The sequence below is a fragment of the Musa acuminata genome, chromosome BXJ3-11 (genome assembly GCF_036884655.1).
Source record: "Musa acuminata AAA Group cultivar baxijiao chromosome BXJ3-11, Cavendish_Baxijiao_AAA, whole genome shotgun sequence".
In the NCBI taxonomy this organism is placed as follows: domain Eukaryota; kingdom Viridiplantae; phylum Streptophyta; class Magnoliopsida; order Zingiberales; family Musaceae; genus Musa; species Musa acuminata.
The window spans coordinates 24,202,376-24,224,216 of record NC_088359.1 but is presented as its reverse complement, the minus strand read 5'-3'; the positions used below and the strand labels follow the sequence as shown (position 1 = coordinate 24,224,216).

The 21,841-nt window shown below is 37.1% G+C and overlaps 2 protein-coding genes across 5 annotated transcripts; one reads left to right on the top strand and one right to left on the bottom strand.

Moving 5' to 3' along the window:
• Positions 1-6,182: 6,182 nt before the first annotated feature.
• Positions 6,183-12,153, bottom strand: LOC135653260 (F-box/kelch-repeat protein At5g60570-like). Of its 4 annotated transcripts, none has more exons than XM_065175050.1 (3): positions 11,919-12,153; positions 11,595-11,759; positions 6,183-7,707 (listed from the first exon to the last, which is right to left on the bottom strand). In XM_065175050.1, the coding sequence occupies exon 3, from the start codon at positions 7,699-7,701 to the stop codon at positions 6,325-6,327; it is 1,377 nt and encodes a 458-aa protein (XP_065031122.1). In that variant the 5' UTR covers positions 7,702-7,707; positions 11,595-11,759; positions 11,919-12,153; the 3' UTR covers positions 6,183-6,324. The 4 variants fall into 4 exon arrangements, 2 of the variants coding, with proteins under 2 accessions (XP_065031122.1, XP_065031123.1); XM_065175051.1 differs by having other exon boundaries at positions 6,183-7,655; positions 11,919-12,152; XR_010502378.1 differs by lacking the exon at positions 6,183-7,707 and adding an exon at positions 11,202-11,468 and having other exon boundaries at positions 11,919-12,151.
• Positions 12,154-17,494: 5,341 nt separating this feature from the next.
• On the top strand, positions 17,495-18,843 carry LOC103971399 (protein PHLOEM PROTEIN 2-LIKE A9). Its single transcript, XM_009385413.3, has 3 exons — positions 17,495-17,691; positions 17,784-17,881; positions 18,233-18,843. Exons 1-3 carry the CDS (start codon positions 17,620-17,622, stop codon positions 18,615-18,617), a joined length of 555 nt encoding a protein of 184 aa, XP_009383688.1. The 5' UTR covers positions 17,495-17,619; the 3' UTR covers positions 18,618-18,843.
• Positions 18,844-21,841: the final 2,998 nt, after the last annotated feature.

Genomic DNA, 21,841 nt, shown 5'->3' with positions numbered 1-21,841 from the left:
AGGAACCATAAATGACCTTATGTCTAAAAACAAGATAAGTAGATCCAACCATGACGGACCCAAAGTCAAATGAGTACCTAAAGGAAACCTGTTTTTCTTATAGACATCTCTACAATCGAAAGCTAGGAGCAAAAATAAAATTTTGATAGTGGATGCTCAAGACTTATGACCGAATATCCAACGTACTTCACAAAGCTCATTAGCCGAAATAAAATGATTTTAAAAATATTTTATGTTTAAATCATGCTTGATAATTTAATAATTTAATTATGCATGATGATTTGAAGTAATGATGATTTTTGTGATTTATGGCTTATTGATCTTAATGATTTTTGTGATGATTTTATGTTTTTTAAGTTTTAAATGATGATGCATATTTTTATTTGGCATAAAATGACAAAGGCATGCTTGTATGAAATAAATCACATAAATTAAAACATATAAAAAAATATATTATTCTTGAAAATGTCTCTATCCCTAAAAGTTTATCGAATCTTTCAAAAAGATATTAATGAATCTATTTATGTTATTTTTTATGAATCTCTTAAGAAAGTGATTTTGATGATTTGATAAATTAAATTTGAATGAGTTTTATCCGAATCATGAACTTGATACTTGAGATTTTTTGAATCAAGATCTTTGATCTCTGAATATTTCTTTTCGTTATTTACTAAAGAGGAGTATTATCTCAATGAATGATTCTCTTTATTCCTTAGAATTATAACTTGAAATCCTTTATGAATCAAAATCTTGCTCTCATATCATTCCTTTTTATTATTTAAGAGGATTTTTTTTATGAATCATGATTTTTCTTGTAAATTTTAGGAATTATAACTTAAAATTTTTTAATATATGAATCAAGATTTTTCATATTTTGTTCTCCTACTATTCTTTTTCCTATTCACTAAAGAGGAGACGTATCCTAATAAATCATGATATGCTACTTGACATCTTGATAATTTATGACTTGAGTTTTGTTATGTACAAATTCTTTATATTTATGGTAGTAAACCTTCTGTTATGATTAGAGCACTGTTATGATTAGAGCACTGATGTAAAAAATTTATACCATCGTATTATTCTCCTCTTCTTCTTTCTTGTTTATAATGACAAAGGGGAGAAAGAAAATTGCAAGCATCTCAGGAGATTGACAAATCTATTTATGTCATTTTGAATCCCTTAAAAGTGATTTTGATGATTTGACAATTTGAATTTGAATGAATTCTTAATCCAAATCATGTTCTTGATTTCTCAGAATTATAACTTTAAGATTTTCTTTATATGAATCAAGATCGTTTACTATGATTCTTCTTTTTGCTATTTGATTTATCCAAATGAATCATAATTTTTCTCTTGATTTTTCGATATTTGATTCACAACTTAAAGTTATTTTACTCCCTTGTATTCATGAATTATACTCCTCATCACAAATTAATCTTTCTTAATATCTTTCATGCAATGGTTTGAACATTGATGTAAAGGAAAAAGAATTACAACATTGTATTATCCACTTCTTTTTTACAATGACTACAGGGGAGAAAAGTTGCTAGCTTGCACATCTTAAAGAGAAGCAAAAAGTTACTATCTCAAGAGAAGCAAAAATTTTGTTTAACTTCACATTCTCAAAAACTTGCTATCTTACCCATCTCAAGAAGTAAAACTTGTAAACTTATCTCAAAAGAGAAACAAGAATTGTTAGCTTACAATCTCAAGAGAAGCAAGAGTGCTATCTTGCCCATCTCAAGAAAAGAAAATATTACTAAACTTGCACATCTCTAAAACTTGCTAGCTTGCATATTCTTAAATGATGATATATGCAATAATATTTCAAAAACTTAAAATTATATTTATAATTTAATGATTTAAAATTATATCTCAAAAATTGGGGAGAAGTTATGATGATGATCATACATGCATTATGATAATGATCATGCATGGTGTACTTTGATATTTTAAAAAGGTTATGATGATGATCATGCATGGGTTATGATAATGATCATGTATGGTGTACTTTGATGTTTTAAAATTATGATTATGTATGAAATACTCATGATTTTAAGATGCATGCAATGATGTGATTAATTGGTTCTTTCAATATTCACGATGCATGTAATGATGAAATAGCCATGATTTTTTGAATTTAAAGTTTCTATAATATGGCATATTGATAAGGGGGAGTTTAATTTAAACTTCGTCATCAATTGGTTGTGATCATCAAAAAGTGAGAGATTGTTGAATCTCAGATTTTGATGATGAAATCAATTGATGAGTTTATAATCTAATCTATGTTTTGAGTGACGCAAGACTAACTTCGATTAGAAAAAGAAAATCGATTAAAGTAGGAAGAATCGGACGTTAGGATGGAGTGAACATGTCAGAAGATTGGACGTCAACCGAAGGATCGGTCGACGTGCCGATAGAAGGACTTCGTGTCGTGAGTTCGGGTATTGGACTAGAGGATCGAATATTTTACCAAGGAGATTAAAAGTTGTAGGAGGTCAACATGTCGATTGGGCAATACGCCAAAGGAGATGATGATACATCGAAGGATCGGACAAATCGTTGGATGAATCAATGATATGCCGGACAATATATAATTCTAGTCTTGTAATCGGTTGTCTTAATTAGTCGTAGTTAGGTCGTTATTGAGTTGGTTTCGGGTGTAACTATGCCAACTAAATTAGTGGCTCATTAGGCTTGAGTTAGGACTATTTGGGCCAAGTGGAAGGCTCATTCGGTCACCTAAGATTTGATGGAACCACTTATAAGATGAAAAAGTTAAGAGCATACTTTTCTAGGTTGTCAAGCGGTGGTACCAATAGTCTGGGCAGTGGTACCACCCAAACACAGTCTCCCAGACTATGTCAAGCAGTGGTACCGCTAGTCTGGGCGATGGTACCACCTAGTGTTAGTGCTACATGCGATGGTACTACCCAGCACAAGCGGTGGTACCACCAAGACCCGAGAAACCCAGGATGAGACCTTTTTTAGCTCTATTTTTGAAGTCATTTGGGGTCTATAAATACCCGATTATTTTTTCTTAGAAGAGCACAAAATTGAGTAGAAAAAGAGGAAAATATACTTGAGAAAAAAGTATTATAATCTCTATAAAGTTAGTGAGTCTCTTTCTCCTAGAGTTAGAAGGTTTCTAGGGGAGGAGTGGGGTCTAAAAGAGAGAGGTGCAAAGGTTCTCTACTGAGCCTGTGAAAAGGAGAAAGAGTTGTAAGGGTAGTTGATCTTCGCCCATTGAAAGAAGATCGATAGTGAAAGCATATGGCCTCGAGCAAATTTGGAATCAGGAGTGGACGTAGGTCGGGACGACCGAACTACTATAAAATCTAATTTATATTTACTTTATGTTTTTCACTTACATTGCAAATTGATTTCTTACTCTCTACGCTCATTATGCTTTCATACATTTTTAAGTTAAACATCTTTTCGATACGGCTTTATTGAACGAAGTTTCTGAATCGACATATGTTTTACGAAAACACTAATTCACGCTTACACACTCGCTAGCCATACACCTCGATATGACTCGAGGCTTGCACCTAAGCTAAGCTTACATGCTCCCTAGCCATGCACTCAGTCTGAAGACCCGAGGGTGGCACTCGGATAAGTAAGAGTTAAAAAATACTCGCTCTCAAGCCATGCACCTCGATGTGAAGCCCCGAGGGCTACACTTAGGCCGAGGCTATGTGCTCCCTAATCATGCACCTCAGTGAGAAGGCTCGAGGGATGCACCTAAGTCGAGCTTACACGCTCCCTAGCTGTACACTCGGCATAAAGACTCTAGGACCGTACCTTAGTTGGACCGACGCAACACCCCAATCAACAGACTTTCATCAAAGCACGCAAGTGTGCCCTCTAAAGAAAGGCCCTGAAGGATGCCCTTCAGAAGGAGCCAAATGATAGAGACGATTTTGTCCGATGCTCGCTCATTTACCACTGAGGCCACCACTTAAGTAGGGCTCTAGGTCACCAGCCCCAAATGGCACCGTAGGGCGCAACCACGTAGCCACAAGACAACCTTTCGCTCAAGGACATTTGGTTGACCCAACCCCAAGGAGGAACCTTGTAACCAAGAAAATTTCAGACCGTCTATCCAATCATCCCGAATTAGGTCCTTGCCAATAAAACGACTTCGGACCGGATCGCCAACACGATCTCACCTCACCAAATCTCCCACGTCAACTAGGAAGAAGCACTTGGGTAAGTCTACACCTTCAACAATGGACCAACCATATTGACTCATCAGTCGATGGTACTCATAACACCATCAATTATCTTTGAAATTCATAATGCCTTGTTTAAATTGAACATATTAATGATACGAAAAATGTTGGAGATGAAGAAATAAGAAAATATTAAAAATAAAATACTATGAAGGCAATTAAGAGATAATGTTTTAATAATATTAAATAAGAGGTAAAATTAAAATCATTTATAAAATATTTTCTAGAGCACCTACCTTTGCTTCATGAAACATAACACTTTATATAACATAATATTAAGTTTCTCATCATCTCATATATTAAGTTTAAGTGTAAAAATTATCTTCATAATAATATCTTAGATCATGAATCATGTTATTATCTTCATAATAACATGATTAAAATTAATTAAAATATGATACCGATGAATATATATGAATCAATTCTCAATAAATTCATGGTGGACTCATCAGAACGATCGGGAGGAGATCGTGCTGAGCCGGTCGACTTTCGTCGGTTCCGGGGAAGTCCACAACGCATTGAACCGGCGACAATGCCGTGACATGGGACGATTTTGGGTATTCGATATCGTCGGTTCTGAACTGTGGGCTGTTCGGGATCCCCATGGCCGGAGCTGATATCTGTGAGTTCTGCGGCGACGCGACGGAGGAGCTCTACCGCGGTGGATTCAGGTGCGTAACTCTTCGAACCTGAAACGGGTGGGTCGAATATTACCTGCGGAAGGATCTGAATCATTTCCTTTGTGCCATGAAGCTGGGTGCATTCTATCCATTCTCGAGGGATCACTCGGACAATACATCCATGCCGCAGGAGCTCGACAACTGGGGCTCCGTCATCGTTTCGGCGAGGAAGGCACTCGGGCTCCGGTAACGCCTGCTTCCTTTTATCTACACGCTGATGTACGAGGCGCACGTCAAGGGGGCGCCAATCGCGCGGCCGCTGTTCTTCTCCTTCCCCCAAGACACGAAGAACTACAGCATCAACACACAGTTTCTGCTGGGAGCCGGAATGATGGTCTCGCCGGTGCTGAAGCCGGCAGCGGTCACGGTCGAGGCTTATTTCCTCAGAGGCAGGTGGTTCAACCTGTTCGACCTAACCCAGTCGGTGAGGAGCGACGCTGGGGAGTACGTGACTCTTGCTGCGCCAGAAGACAGCATCAACGTTCATGTCCGGGGTGGCATCATCTTGCCTATGCAGGGTGAGGCGCTGACAACCGCATCGGCACGGCGGAGCCCGTTCGAGATCCTCGTGGCGATCGACGAGGACGGACGTGCGGCCGGGGAGGTGGTGGAGATGGCGAGGGAGGAGAGCGAGTGGAGTCCGGTGGGGTTCAGCGGCAAGGTGGAGGGGAAGGGTTTGAAGCTGCGGTCGGAGGTGGTCAATGACACGTATGCTTCGTAGCAGCGCTTGGTTGTGGGGAAGGGTGGTGAGACTTGGCTTACCGCCAAAGATTGCATCAGGGAAGTCTTCGGTGTACGTGAATGGGGTTAAAGTCGGTAGTGACTCGAAGGTGAGCATTGCGCACCGGAACAATGGAAGGTTCAGCGACGTGGAGGTGAAGGGTTTGTGGCAGCGGTCGAGTGAGGAATCTGAGCTAGAGCTTGAGATCAATTACCAGATGTAGCGAGGAGGATAAGACCCGGGAAGAAGTCGTCGATCTTTCAGTGCTGGAAATATACATTTGTAGCAAGAACAGAGAAGTTAAAGCATCATGAGCATAACAACTAGTCTGGATATGACAGCTAAACCAACCTTCTCCACATGACTTGTATGTAGCTCCTTCAGCTCATGACTATAGCCTGTGAAGCAATAATACATGGAACTATCTTGTGGATGTACCGGGGACTATCTGGATAGTAGGAAAAAGTAAGAGACTTCATATCAACTCAATGGTCTAATTCGTGGCGGGAGACCTTAACTGCAAGAGAACAAAGTAAGCAAGCATCATCGATGAATAGGGGAATTAAAAATATTAAGTACTTAAAAGAAAACAAAAAAACAGTAATATAAGCAATTTCATGAATCAAGTCTTCTGATCTTTCCTGACTAATATAATTCATGACACACAAACAGCACGCATTTGCATGCATCAACAACCCATCACCGCACAGTTGTAAACAAAAGCACCAGCTCTTTCTCTGATGGAAAGCACATCCCACTCTGCTCCACCCGTGTTTCCATCTTCAGGACGCCAAACGTGCAGAACAATTACTTCACCTTGAGGCCCTCGATGACCACCGACCACCAATAACTTGTCACCGCATGACCTGAATGCAAGACCCCAACCATTGGAAGAGTCAGCTCTCACGGGCAATGATCTTACCACATTCCAAGTGTTGTTTGACTTGTCATACTTCTTGACTTCGTTCGTAGATTGATCTGCGGCATAAAGCTGATTATTTACGACTGCAACAAGAGGGGGAGACTGAGTAGCCCTGTTTCCACCAGGATACATGTTCCTAATTCTTCTCCATGTCCTGGATTCGATGTTGTACTCCTCGCCACAAGTCAAAGGATCTGTATGGTTTGACATGCCCCCTATAACATAAAATTTTCCATCCATAAAGAAGCCGGAACATAATCTCCTCGGCACATTCATATCGGGTAAAGTCTCCCAAGTACCACACTCTGAATTGTACAACTCTGCACTACTCAAAACGTGGCCAGCCATATCACTTCCCCCAGCAATAATAGCGATGTGCCCAGAGCTTCCAGATCCAAAAAGGCAACGATGCAGCTTCATAGGTGGGCATCTAGACCAATCATGCCTCACCAAACTGTACATCCAGATAGCAAAACCAATTACTTCCCGTCCAAAAACAAGAAGCTGGGTCCCCACAGCAAGAGACTCCTTGTCTGCGCAAGAGAAGCAATCATCACATGGCATCCGTGGTAGCCTCATCCATCTACGCCTGAATGGATCAAATGCTTCCCAAGGCATCAGACTACATGCTAGATAAACCCAGTGCTCGATAACACCAAGCTGTCTCCTTAATTTGTAAAGGTATCCACTACGAATCAGTGAGTTAAATCTTTTGTTCAGACAGGCAAGTGAAGGGTACTCAGACCTACATGTTAAGGCCAGACAATCTAGTGCGATATCATCATGAAGTCCAGGAAGAAGACAGTCATTTGATCTTCGATCAGTATAACTACCTCCAGGCTGTGTCTTAACCACAGATCTTTTCTTCTTTAATCCTCTATGATATCCATTATCAACAACGAAATCTGTGTCAAATGTATCCCTTTTGACCTTTGCTAGCTTGCCAGTTTTAGCCAAGACCAGGTAACCAATTAAATATTTCTGAGATGAATCACATTCCTGATCAAAAGATCTGAAAAGCTGCGAAAGATAACAATGTGGAGCAACAACCATGATTTCTGGCTTGCTATGTTGCAGTTCTATTTCTCTGTAAGCTCCTAAAACAATTAACTCAAAATAATCAGTCGTTATGCAATTGTCCATGTGCTACTGGAAAGAAAAAGAAGAGAACAGGCAGTAAGCTCCAAAAACTACATCATATGCATACCCATTAATAGAATTTTAAGATCAAATGCAAACTAATATTTTTATCATAAAAGGACAACCAGAATACAAGACGAAACAAATCCACATGGCATTTGACTTCATCTAAAAGAGTAATAACAGAGTTAGTTACCATTAGCAAAGCAATTTGTATAGATATAAGTAGATATAGGCGTAACAAACATAACATACAATCAATACAAAAAACACATAACTGAACCAGTGCCATGATAAGATTGCTCCTCTGAAACCTAAATGAGTAGGGTCAGAACCACCAAAACAGCCTCTCTAATTGCATGGGTAAGGTTTCCTACATTAACCATTCTTAAACCCCATACTGGTAAGAATTATGTGTACCAGGCCATCCTTTTTTATAGTTAGTACTGCAGATTGCATTGTCGATTAGCACAGTTTAGCACAAGCTGAAATCAACATTAAGCCAATTTTTTTATATTTACCACTAATGATTGTTTTGTCAATTAGTACTTATCAACACAATTTAAAACAAACAATGCCAGAAAGTAATTGAAATGTATCATACCAACCTATATTGAAATAACCAATGTATTAATAAATCAACTTTAAGGCCTGTGTTGGATGGCATTAAGGTGTTTTAACTAACATGCATCTTTGTCACACAAACATCAGGAGCTATCGTACTGGAACAACAAAGAAGAAGCCTGTCCTCCATTGTTTTTAGGTAAAAAATAGAACTTTATACTCATAAAATGGTTAATGACAGTCAAAATGGTGGAGGACAATACAATTTAAGTACAAAAATAAACAATCACTAGTGGCTGGCATGCACTCATGGTGGTTGGTACATGATGTGATGTAGCGCATTTTGGTTTCTTGACAAGTAATGGGTGCTAACACTGGGAAAGCAAGATAAAGAGAAGCAATTATTTGCAGAAGGATGAAATTGGTGACCTCAGTTTGGCAATGAGGACAAAAATTACTGGTAATTGGGGGTTGGAAACATCCAGAATGGCAATAAACAACCAAAGGTGATAGCAAATATATGCAATGGGTAACAACAAGTGTTGTGGTGATTATACTGATGACCAGCAATGGTGCATAGTCAATGACAACAAGATGCGATTGGCAATGACAGATGTAGCAACCAATGATGACCAGGAGTTTCACAATAAAGGCAGGAGAGTGTCCCAGTTGGTTCAATTCAATTCATTCATTGACAAAAATGTAACCCTAAAGGAAATAATTTCTCTTTACATCCCAATATGAAACCCAATCAAAGAGGTAGCAAAACGAACAAGCCTAAATTCTTTGTTCATTTGGTTTTGTTGCAATGTAAACTCCTACAGGCTAAAAAATACTATTTGCATCAACACCAAGGAGGCTAAGCTACTCAAGCCAAACCAAATTATAGTTGGATCAACATTTACCTGTAGAGGTGACACATAAATGTCCAAATCTGTCAACCATTTTAGATAGTAATTTGGCAGATAATCGTGGTGGTTTCTTACTCTGTATTGAACTATAATCACCACTTCCACAAAATTCCACCATGTTTTTTTAATAACTGGATCTGGTTCACCTGTGGGTTCGCCTTCAGCAACGATCTCAGGGCCATCAGGAGGAGAAAAGATTTTACATTATCCTAGTATAGTAAATAAAAAATTCCTTTTTTTGTTATTGTTGAAACAAAATCCTTGTTTTTAATAACTAATTATTATGGGATTTTTTAATGTCATAGGGTCCCTATATGAGCATAGTATATGTTAAGCTGTTATCTTACTATTTTTGTTCATGTTTGTAGCATCTCAGGAGGTTTTTATCCTTATTTCTAATCATAGTTGGATCAACATTTACCCGAGGATATTTGGCCTCTAGGTACAACCCTAAGGTTGAAACGGTCCCATTTGGTGACACATAAATGGCCGAATCAGCATGAAACCCCTCCATCTATTTGACAACCAGCTTAGGTAATGGTGGTGGTTTCTTACTCTGAATGAACTAGATTTACAACTTATTCAAAATTCCAACATGTTCTCTAATCAGAACCAGATTTGGTTCACCTGAGGTTTGATCTTCTGCAACAATCTTAGCGCCATCAGGAGGAGAAGAGATTTTACATCATCCCTAGTATAATAAAAAAAACAACTTTTCCTTTTTTGTGATGAACATTGCCTATAATATTGCAATTAATTGAAATGAAAATAATTGAACATGTCTTTCAGAAGCAAATAGTTCCCTTCACCTTTATTATTTTTGCAGTTTCTGGGTTAAAGTTTTCAAGAACTTAACTAAAAATCCCTCCTGGAATAGCTCATTCTTATTATTTTTTGTTTTTCTCGAACTAATTACTCTTATTAGCAGATTAAGAGACAGATCCATTCATGCATCTGAGAATTTCTATTTTATCACAATTCCAGTATGAGTAACCCTTTTTTTTTTTGCTTTTGCAACACACCTTTCTGCCTTTTTTTCAGGTAAGATATTTTGAACAAGCCCCTATCACATTAAAACATATGCACAACAAATCTGAATTCAAGACATATGATAAGTAATGTAAAAACTAGACTAGTATCTATTGCTGTTGACACAACTAGGGGTGTAAGTTTGATTTCATGCTTGCGAACAGCTTGTGACAAACCCATATGTGAGAATCCTAAGCCAAGCTCAAATCAGATATCAGTTTCTGATGAATTGAACACGAACTTTGCTATATTCATTAATATTTGCCTTATTAAGACCTTGAACAAAAAATATTAGATAATGTAATATTTATTACATTATCATCATGGTTAGGTTGCAACTTGATGACTTGGGTGATCAAGGTTATAGTCATTGGAAGACATCAAAGGGAGCATCAATGTATTGGACCATCCTTTTAAAAATACTAAATCAAATATACTCCGGCTGTTCAGTTAGATCTGTATCTACTAGCTAAAATTGTGGGCCTTATTTTATTGTAGGCAAGTGCTATTGGGGTTTCTACACCCAGCTTGTTGGTCCCTTGCCTTTTCCCAACTCCTCATTCACATTTCTTTCCTTCCCCCCCATCCCTACCCCATTCTGCATGCTCATCTAATCCTATTCCCAAGTTTTTGAGTTGGGTGTTCCTCCCCTTCCAGCAATTCTTTTCGGATCCACTTCAACCACAACACATATCAACTCTGCTGCCATGACCCATGCCATCTTTACTAGAATCTCTAATGACACCCACCTCCAGCCACCACCTGGGTCGCCCTTGACTCAAGGCCCTTGACAATAACTTCCTCATGGAATGCTTCTTTTCTCACTCATGAATCTGAGAACAATCACAATGTGCCATGGGAGCTCGGTTCAAACAATCTTTGAGCTAAGCTGAAGCTCGATATGAGCTTCATGAGTCTGGCTCAAGCAAGCTCACCTGGAGCTTGTGCAGAGCTTAAACCATGCCTTTGTTTGTCTAAGTCAAAGGGCGACAAAACTCTGTTTATTCATGTTTGGTTTGTTTACAGACCTAACTGCAATGTAGAAAAGTGGCACTAATACAAGAACGATAATCAATTAGACCAAACCAACAAAATAGGCCTCGCAAACATAAGACACAACATTTGAGAACAGTATATCCAGAAATGATACTTTCTCCACAGGCCTTGAAAACATCATATTCCACCACTGGTAAAGAAAACCCCACGAAAGACCATTATGTCGTAATTTTCTTGTAAGAAACGTGCTTCAGTTCATCCAGAATTGATCTATTACTTGATTGAAGTAAAAGAAACCACAAATCAATGCAGATAATTATTGTCAAATAACTGGGCAATTAAATTAATGAATCGCTAAAAAAATCATCAAGTAAATGATTAAACTAGAGATTTCACCTCATACGAACGATGGTCACCGAGTACCAGAATATCACCAAGAGATCGCAAAGATCAGATCCTTCATTCCCGGAATCACCGCGAAAGAATACAGTGTGTGCATCTAAATCAACAGTACCGCCAGATCACCATATGCAACCACGCGCTTCAGCATCACAAGAACATCTACAACCAGAAATCACATTAAATCAGAATATCATCTACGACCTACTAATCACAAACCAAAATATCATTATTTCGCCTCCTTTCCCGTGAAATCCGCAAAAAGGAAACAAACTGCAACATCCACATCTAAATCACCAAGCGAATCCGACAGCGGAGTACCTCCACGGGGACCGATCACCGGCGTCGTCTATGAATCAAGATCGGGCGAATCCATCCGATCGACGGGATCTGAGAATAACGCTGCGGGCGACGGACGGCGGCCTCGCCGGGGACGCGGGTCGAGCGGCCGGCACCACCGGATCGGCCTCAGGTGGCTGAAACCTCCATCCGCGATGGCGAGATGCGATCGCCGCCAGAGAGCGAGCGAGAAGGCGAGAAACAAAGGGAAGGAGAGCATAAGAGTAGTATTTATAAGTGGAAAGCCCGATTCCAGAAACCATCGCTTCCGTTTCCTTCGCTGTGTCACCGGCGTTTTTGGGGTAAAGAAGTAAATACACAGTACAGACACTAGGAAGGAATCTAATTCGAGGAAAAGAGTACATCAGCCGTTCGTTTCGACGGGGACCCGCTGATGAACGATGGATTTATGCGGGCAGTCAACTGAACCCTACGGGCATCAGAAAGAGAACTCCTCGTCGAGCGCCCACCCGGACCGCCGACGTCACTTGGCGTCACAAAAGCGGGGCCCGCACTTTCCTTTCGGCTCGGGTTCGTGGCGCGGGTGGCGACGTTTGGGTAAACGGTAGTATCTCAGTGAGATTTATAACGACACTCTCCTCCGTAGAGTTTGCACCACTGCGGGGTGTGTGGTCGGTTTCGTGTGCGCATTGGGAGGGTGGGGGGCGAGGGAGGACGCGGAGAAGCGGAACGGAGTTCGAGGGGTAAGGATATCGGGTTTGGGGCATTCTTTACAGCCTGTCGCTCTACTCTCATTGGGGAAAACTTTTTACTCAAACGGTAAACGGGGGTGGGTAACGATTTTTTACCAGAAACGGCAAAAAGGAGGCGATAAATGACCCCATCTTCGTCGAAAATAACGACACCACCACCGAAGCCCCCTCTCTATGATGGCCTTTTTCCGCACCCCATCATCGACCCGTACTTGACCCACCATTAACTCCGTCTCGCCACCTGAGCTTACTCGAGTGTCGCGGGAGAGACGGCGATTTGACGCCGCCAAACCGACACGATCCGAGGCACGAATGGCCGGGTGGCGTCGCATTGATCGTGTCGAGAGTCGACGTCCAAAGTCGTCGTGGCCGAGGGGAGGCTCGACGGTTATGCCCACCTTTCTGATCATGATGAAGCATCGGGAGCCGTCCGATGCTTTTATTAGAAGAGTCCGTTGAACTCCTTTTCGTACGAATAATTCAATAATCAAATAATAAAAAATTGAAATATAAACTAAAATTGTGGCATAAATACGAAGAAGTTATTTGAAACAAACTTCTTCGTATTAATCATTTGACTCATATTTTTAATTGAGCACTATTTAATCAAATATAAATGAAAATAATGATAAATCATTCATGGCTAACCTATTTATTGCACACCCTTTCTCCGATGGTTGCCTTACCTACGCGTTTTGCCTAATATTAAAAAATAAAAATATTAGTATTAGAAATAATAATGAGAAAATAAATGAGATATTTTTAAAAATATATCTATTCATCTTTCAATTGTTTACAAGTTTTGGACTCTGAAGTGTGATCTATAAGGGGAGTTCTTTGAACTCATCATTTCCTACAAATAATTCAATGATATGCTAATAAAAAATTTAAATAAAAACTAAAATTATAACATGAATATGAACAAGTTACTTGAAACTTTTCAAAAAAAAAAATAATCTATAAACCATTTCTATCGATTATGCGGAATTGTACCACAATAATTTTTTATGTCTTGTCGATACATCGCCTATATATATATATATATATATATATATATATATATATATATATATATATATATATATATATATATATATATATATATATATATATAGTAATTACATAATATGAAAAAATATATATCTTGTTTATGACTCTCCACTATAACGTTGAATCAACAACTATCAATAAAAATAAATTAAACAACATCATGAGTACTATTTAATCAAATATAAATTAAAACAATGATAAATCATTCATACCTTAATTTCTTACGTATGATCATTAACCCATTTGTTACTCTTTTTTTGTTCTTGTTTGGTAAGTTTCATACCCATGTGTTTTGTCTAACATTAGGAAAAATAAAAATAAAAATATTAGTATCCAATATAATTACAAGAAAATAAATGAGATATTTTAAGAGAAACTTCCTCTTATGATAACATTGATAGATCATTCACACCACGACAAGAAAATAATTAAGATATTTTAAAAATATTTCTATTCATATTTTGATCTTACACTTTAATTTTCATTTGTAATTATGTAACTTGTCCAAGACACATTATCTATGACTCTCCACTAAGGTAAATTTTTCCTACACTTATAATAATATGAACATCAGGAATCAAGTGCACTTCAAATAATTTTAAGACTTCATGCACACAATGATACTTTTAACATGTGGAAGTTTCAATATCTTATCCTTCTTTTCTTATTGAAACGAATGCGATACTAATTCTTAATATTCAAAGGAGCAGGATAAGGATTCTTTAAGATAACTCATACTTTGGGGATGAGTATATTCAGGAGGCGATCCTCAATTTCTCCGTAATTAGTTATGAATAATTTGAAGTAAATAGACACTACGAAAAGAATAAGAGTGTATGGAAGAAAATATCATTATAAAATATAAAATAATATTAATACTTTGAGTTTGTAAAAATATAATTAACTTTTGATATCATCCATATTATTTTTGGGTGAAATATAAATATATTCAGCATTCACTAAAAACTAATATCATATTATTATCATTCAGGTTAAAAATAGGATATAATATAAAATATAATTTAAAATATCTTATATTATAATTTATATCCTGTAAGTTTGCTATCTTAGACTACTTTGGCATATAAGATAAAAAAATTAAAGATATAATAAGTTACCAATAATATTCACAAAATATTCTTTAATCTAATTTATACCAAACTAATTCATTAATAATTAAATAATATCAATAATTATTATTATTAAATATTAATTAGCTTTAACAAACTTATATGAAATTATAATCATGATAGAAAATAAATCATATCTTTATATTAAAAATAGATTTTATTTTATAATTTTAAGCATATGTATGTCAATGACTAAATAAATATGCAGGAATAATAATTAAAATATTATATATATATATATATATATATATATATATATATATATATATATATATATATATATATATATATATATATATATATATATCGGCACTTGCTAGTCAACACTGATCGTGGCTAGCAAACACAGTCGTAGCGACAATACTATAGGCATCAATCAAAGGTAGTGATGTAGTGCCAATCTAAGGCAATGACTGCTAGTCATAGGTGCCCAGTAAGTTAATCACGTGAGTGATGGCACGTGTGACTTGACACGGAATCTTTTTACTTATTATATTTTAATATTTATCACTTTATATTGATTATTGTATATATGCATGTATATATTGTGATGTCCTTGGATTCGTGCAATGGGAATCGCATCGTGATTAGATCATAATAATGAGATCGATTCACCTTTAAACACAGATCTTAAATAATCCCGGTTATAGGTTACTTAAGAGGGATATTGTGATAATTGGATAGACTAGTATGCTGTATACTCATTCATATGATGGATGCAGCTAGTCTCATAGCTGCTCATGTGGGGACACTAGGGATACAGTATCGGTGCTCATTGGAGAATGAGTTCATTGATTGATCCGCTTTTAGAATGCTGGATGGTTGATTATATCTTATTATCAGACAACGATTCCATAGTCCTAGTGGTGTATTTGGTCCTTAGACTTGAGACACTAAGAATGTCCTATATGAGTGCTCCACTCTTTGATACCAGACTTATAGGTTTGGATGTCCCAGATATAGTACAACTGGTCATTACGAGTGACAATCGACCTTACGAGGACTATTGAGTGTCGATAGAGGATCATCTACTCTCGGCGTCATGAGAAGAATATCTCATGTGTTCTTGCTCACACAAATCTCTTGCCAAGGTCATTCGAGTTGAGAGAGAAAGAGTTCTCCGGGAGAATCCGATTAGAGCGAGATTCGTAGAAATCGTATGGGTCTGATAGCACCATGCTCGATATACGGTCTCTGGGATATTAGATGGATGAGGGACTATAGGTACATGGTAACTGAGGACAGACAGGTCCAATGGATTAGATTCTCTTGTATCGTTTTGGGACTACGGCGTAGTGGCCTAGTACGTCCATAGTCGATGAGTCGAGTGAATTATTACAGAGATAATAATTCACTAAGTTAAAAGGAGTTCTGACATGTATGACTCACGACCAACTTGATATTGGGCCTAGAGGGTCACACACATATGGTAGACATTGCGATGAGTAGAGGTTCGGATATGAGATATCCGCTAGAGCTCATGTCTTATTGGATATCCAATAAGTCTCTGAATTATTGGATCCCATGGACGAGATCCAATAAGAACCTATGAGAGATTATCGGATAGAAATTTACTAATCTAAAGGGCTTGGGTAATTGGATGCAGATCGAATACCCACTAGGGGAGGATCCATTAGGTTTTGATAGAAAGCCTCTATAAATAGAAGGGATTTAGAGCCTCATAAGCTAGAGTCTTTGTTTGCCTCTCCTATTCTCCTCTCCCTATATATATATATATATATATATATATATATATATATATATATATATATATATATATATATATATATATATATATATATATATATATATATATATATATATATATATATATATATATATATATATATATATATATATATATATATATATATATATATATATATATATATATATATATACTCCACTTTTCGGTTGAAAGGAATTGCAATCTCATATTCTCGATGAAACAAAACACCATGAAGCTATGAAGACGAGACAACACAAACTTCCTATGAATCTGATGGCTGTTACTTCGTAAAGAAAAAACCCTTCGTCCTTCTACAACAAAGTTGGACGTGCAAGCCACGTACAGTTTACAGCACTCAGAACTCAATATTAGATTATTTAATAATTAGATAAGATATATATTATAAATTTGATTAATTTGAATTATGATTATAATCAATAAAAAAATTTATTTATGATAGAATTCTTTAAGAGATAATTGATAGAAGTGATTCTTCTAATTTCATAATGTCATCAGAATCTTCTAATGAAATATTAGAAATTGAAATTATAGATCTATTTTCAATTTCTCTAAGTTTTTATTTTATCGCACAGTTATTCTGTGAACGATAGGATGAAAAAAGAAGATGAGTCTAATTGTCCTTGCATATCGATATCATTGTAGTTTTCGGATATTACAATGATATATTTATAGATCAAATAATTATTTTTTGGATAATATTGATATCACTATATATTACAACGATATATCGATATCACTGTAGCTTTCGGATATTGAAGATGAGATAGCTTTGAGATGACTCTAGGCGGTGTGCGTTGTGACATTAGAGAGAGAGAGATAAAGAAGAACAAGAAAATGCTTGGCGTCACTCGGCACTCAACCGACCCAAGGAAAAGAGAGAATAAAGAGAGCCATCTCAAAAGCGGAGGACGGCTTCAAGAGTCCCACGAGAGACGCCGGTTCAGTAGTGTTTCTTCCGGAGCCCTTGTTTATTTAAAGGCATCTCCGGGTTACAACTTCCTCAAATCTCTCGCCGTCTCTCGCCCAAACACACACGCAACATGGAGTCATCTCCTCATTACAACCCCCAAGATAAGCTAACTGACGAGAAAGTCAAACGAGAAGCCATTGAGGTCATCAACCATTTACGCGTGATACGTGTTTTCTACCAACTGCAAAGAAGCTAAATCATGTGTGTGATTATTATTCTTTGCCGCTTTGATAGATATCCGAGGACAAGTCTAGAGCGAAAATTGATCCGGTTGCACTCGACGTCACTTGGGGCAACGATCCCCGCCACTGGTGCATCAACAAAAACAAACTGTAAGATCCTCCCTCCCTCCCTCTTTCATTCTCATCAATGTGGAGAGACAACACAAGCCTTTCATAAATATAATATGTGTGTTGTTGGAGTTTTACAGAATTAGAGAGAGAATTGAAGTCTAATTAGAGAGAAATATAATAATAATAATAATAAACTTAATTAGAGAGAGAATTGAAGTCTAATAGAAGTAGCGTAACCTCCTTCAAGACTTTACAGAATTGAACTTAAATATATGTACTCTTCAAAACAAAAGAAATAAAACTTTCTTATTTACCTCTTGCATTAAATTTACGTCACTCCTTTTTTTCCCGTCTCTTTTCTCTTATCTTGTCACGAGAACCGAACCGCAGGGGTTCGATCACCTTGCTCCAGGTATCGTGGCTCGAGGTAGTCGGCAAGCTGGACGGGAGTCGATTGGTGGCCGGCGAGAGGTACAAGGTGAAGTTCATGGTGAAGATGAGGGCAGACGCATTCGGGTGGAGCGGCTGCCCGGTGTACCTGATGGCCAAGGATGCCAGTGGAAAGTTCGTATGGAAGAAGGCGGATCTCAGCCTGCTTCCCTCTGATACAGAGCTCCCAATACCAGATATCCAGAGCCAGGTCCTCATCTTTACTGCCCCACCAGATCAGGTCGTCTTCGGCTTGTTCGAGATTTGGAGAGGTACATGGAAGGGAGGGCTCGAGATCGTTCGAGTCATCATCGACAAGGTCCCACCCGATAATTTTAAGCGATGATAAGACATCGGATCTGACCTACACCTACTTCACATTGATTTCCATAAGGGTGGTTTCCTCGAGTGTCATGTAATCATTTCTCGCTGCGTACTGTGAATGATAGGACGAATATGATGTCCTTTGCTGCAAATAAAAATAACGTTAATATATACTGGATCATTATCTAACAACTTAACCTTTTGAGGTTAATTATCATGTAAACAATGTGTGTATTTTTTTTACTTTATGGCCCCTCGAATGAATGAAAATTTTCGTCGATGCGTAACTATAACTCCTTCGTTTGCGTTAATAATATAATGTTTACGCTGACTTGGTTGGTGGAATCCGAGGTAACATGATTATGTGTATGATGATGGGTTGAACTGTGCCCGTTTATTCACTGTATCCATACGTAAATCCAATTAGCTACTTCAATATCCAAATGTATCCGGTATCCATGTTTATAAACTATACCAGTCTTAGGTACCCTTAATTTTCTTGCATGTTCTATGCTTTCTTGATATCAAAGATGGGGGGCCGTCGTATTCACTCCACCCTTTTAGCCTCGGAAGAATCATATACTGCAACTTTGGAAGGAAGACCGAAGCAATCGACTATTCTTAAAGCAACTGCTCTTATTCGTTTCCTTGTTCTGAAGGATCAGTGTGTGTTGCTGCGACGCTGAAGTCCTATTCACCGACGAGCAAAAGCAGAAACACTTGCCGGTGAGAAGAATACCTTTCAGTGGTGATGTGCGGTATCAGCATCCTTTCCCTGGTTTCTTAACAGTGGACTGTGTAAACATAAAATCTATAATTATGTCATATCAAAAATATAAAAATAATTTTTATTCTACATCCTTTCTCCTCTTTCTGGGGAGAGGATTTTTTAGAGAGAGTTGAGATGCGTCTGTATTTGTATACGTGCTAACGTTCTCTCAACTTTGGAGATTTCCTCCCATCTTATCCAATTACAAAAGGATCACAAAATCTAACATTCTCCCACCCATTAATTGGTAAGATATAAAAGAGATATTCAAAATCAAAATAAATAAAATAAAATTTATTTAAAAAATAATTTTACCTAATTGGATTCCAAAAAATTTTGAAAAGCATTGTATACATGATCATATTTTTTTAAAATAAACCAATAAGTCCAATAAACATAATAATACTATATTAAGTCCAACTATCAATGCGAGTCATAACGGTTATATTTCATCAATTTCATACTCCCTTCTATGTACTACAACATTGTTAGTCTTTCCTAATATAGTCCATAATGACCCTTGTAATTTGTCTTGTCAAGACAATCTTGTTATTACATTCAACCATAATATGCATAGACACAAATGTAAACAGGATAGCAGAAACAGATAACTTTAATTAAGCAAGAAGAATGTCAATAATAGCATCCACATAAACATGCATTACCATATTCTTTATGACTTGCTCACTAGCCCCATTCTAAAAACATATTCCTTGAATATTTTACACTATAAGGTTTTTGTCAATGGACCAGCAATCATCATAGTGGTGCTCAAGTTCTCAATTGACACTTGATGTTTCTGGACTCTTTCTCTAACCATCAAGTACTTTATCTCAATGTGCTTGGAACCACTAGAGTACTTATCATTCTTAGAGAAGAAAACTACTGCAGTGTTATCACAAAATATCTTCAGCAGCCTGGCAATTGAATCGACCACATCAAGTCCTGAGATGAAATTTTACATCCATAAAGCTTGATTTGTGGCCTCAAAGCATGCCACAAATCCAGCTTCCATTGTTAATGATGCAATAAGCGATTGCTTTGCACTTTTCAAAGAAATTGCCCCACCAACTAACATAAATATAAATCCTGAAGTGGACTTCCTACTGTCGAGGCAATTTGCAAAATCAGCATCTGAATATCCTATCACTTCAAGTTGATCTGATCTCCTGTATGTAAGCATATAATCTTTCATCCCTTGCAGATATCTCATTACTTTCTTTATAGCTTTCCAATGTTTCATTCCTGGGTTGCTTTGATATCTTCCCAACATTGCAACTGCAAAATTGATATCTGGTCTTGTACAAGTTTGAGCATATAATAGACTTCTAACTGTGCACCCATAAGGAATATTCTTTATTTGATTCTTTTCTAAGTCATTTCTTAGGCACTGGTTTTGATTGAATTTTTCACCTCTAGTAATAGGTACCTGAGCAAAGCTGCATATTAAATCTCTCCAAGATACGATCAATATATCCTTTCTAAGACAATCCTAATAATCCTTGAGATCTATCTCTGAATATCTTAATGTCAATAACATAGGCTACCTCATTCATATCAACCATCTTAAAGTTTTTATTGAGAAATATCTTGATTTCGTGTAATAAACCAAGATCACTACTGGCAAGTAAAATATCATCCATATATAAGATCAATATAATAAACTTGCTCCCACTTACCTTCAGATATATACACTGATTAATAGTGTTTTCCGTAAATCCGAAGGAAGTAATGGTATTATGAAATTTTATATAGCATTGTCTGGAAGCTTGTTTAAGGTCATAAATGGATTTCTTAAGTTTACAAGCTCAATTTTCTTTTCCCTTTTCAATGAATCATTTAGGTTGTTCCATATAGATTTCCTCATCCAGATCCCCATTCAGAAATGTTGTTTTCACGTCCATCTGATGCAACTCAATATCATAATGAGCTACTAATGCCATGACGATTCTTAATGAGTCCTTTCTTGAAACTAGAGAAAAAATCTAATTATAGTCGATGTCTTCCTTCTGAGAAAAACCTTTGGTCACAAGTCTGGCTTTATATCGTTCGATATTGTCCGTTGAGTCACGTTTTGTCTTAAAGACCCATTTACAACCGACTCTTTTACAATCATTGGGCAATTCAACGAGATCCCAAACACCATTCTGGACCATTGATTTTAGCTTTTCTTCCATTGCATCATACTATTTTTCAAAATCGTTACTTTCTATGGTTTGTGAAAACGATAAGGAGTCTCTTTTTATTCTTATATCATAATCTGATTCTTGTAGATATACCACATAATCATCAGAAATGACATGTTTTCTTTTCCTTTGAAATCTTCTCAAATTTATCAATTGTGATTGTTATTTGTCAATTGTGATTGTTCTACAAGATCATCAACGGCGACATCAATATCATGTGAGAGTTATTCGATGTTATTTTGTTGTTCACCTTCATCAATACTCTCATTGATTTGAGGAACAAAAATCTCT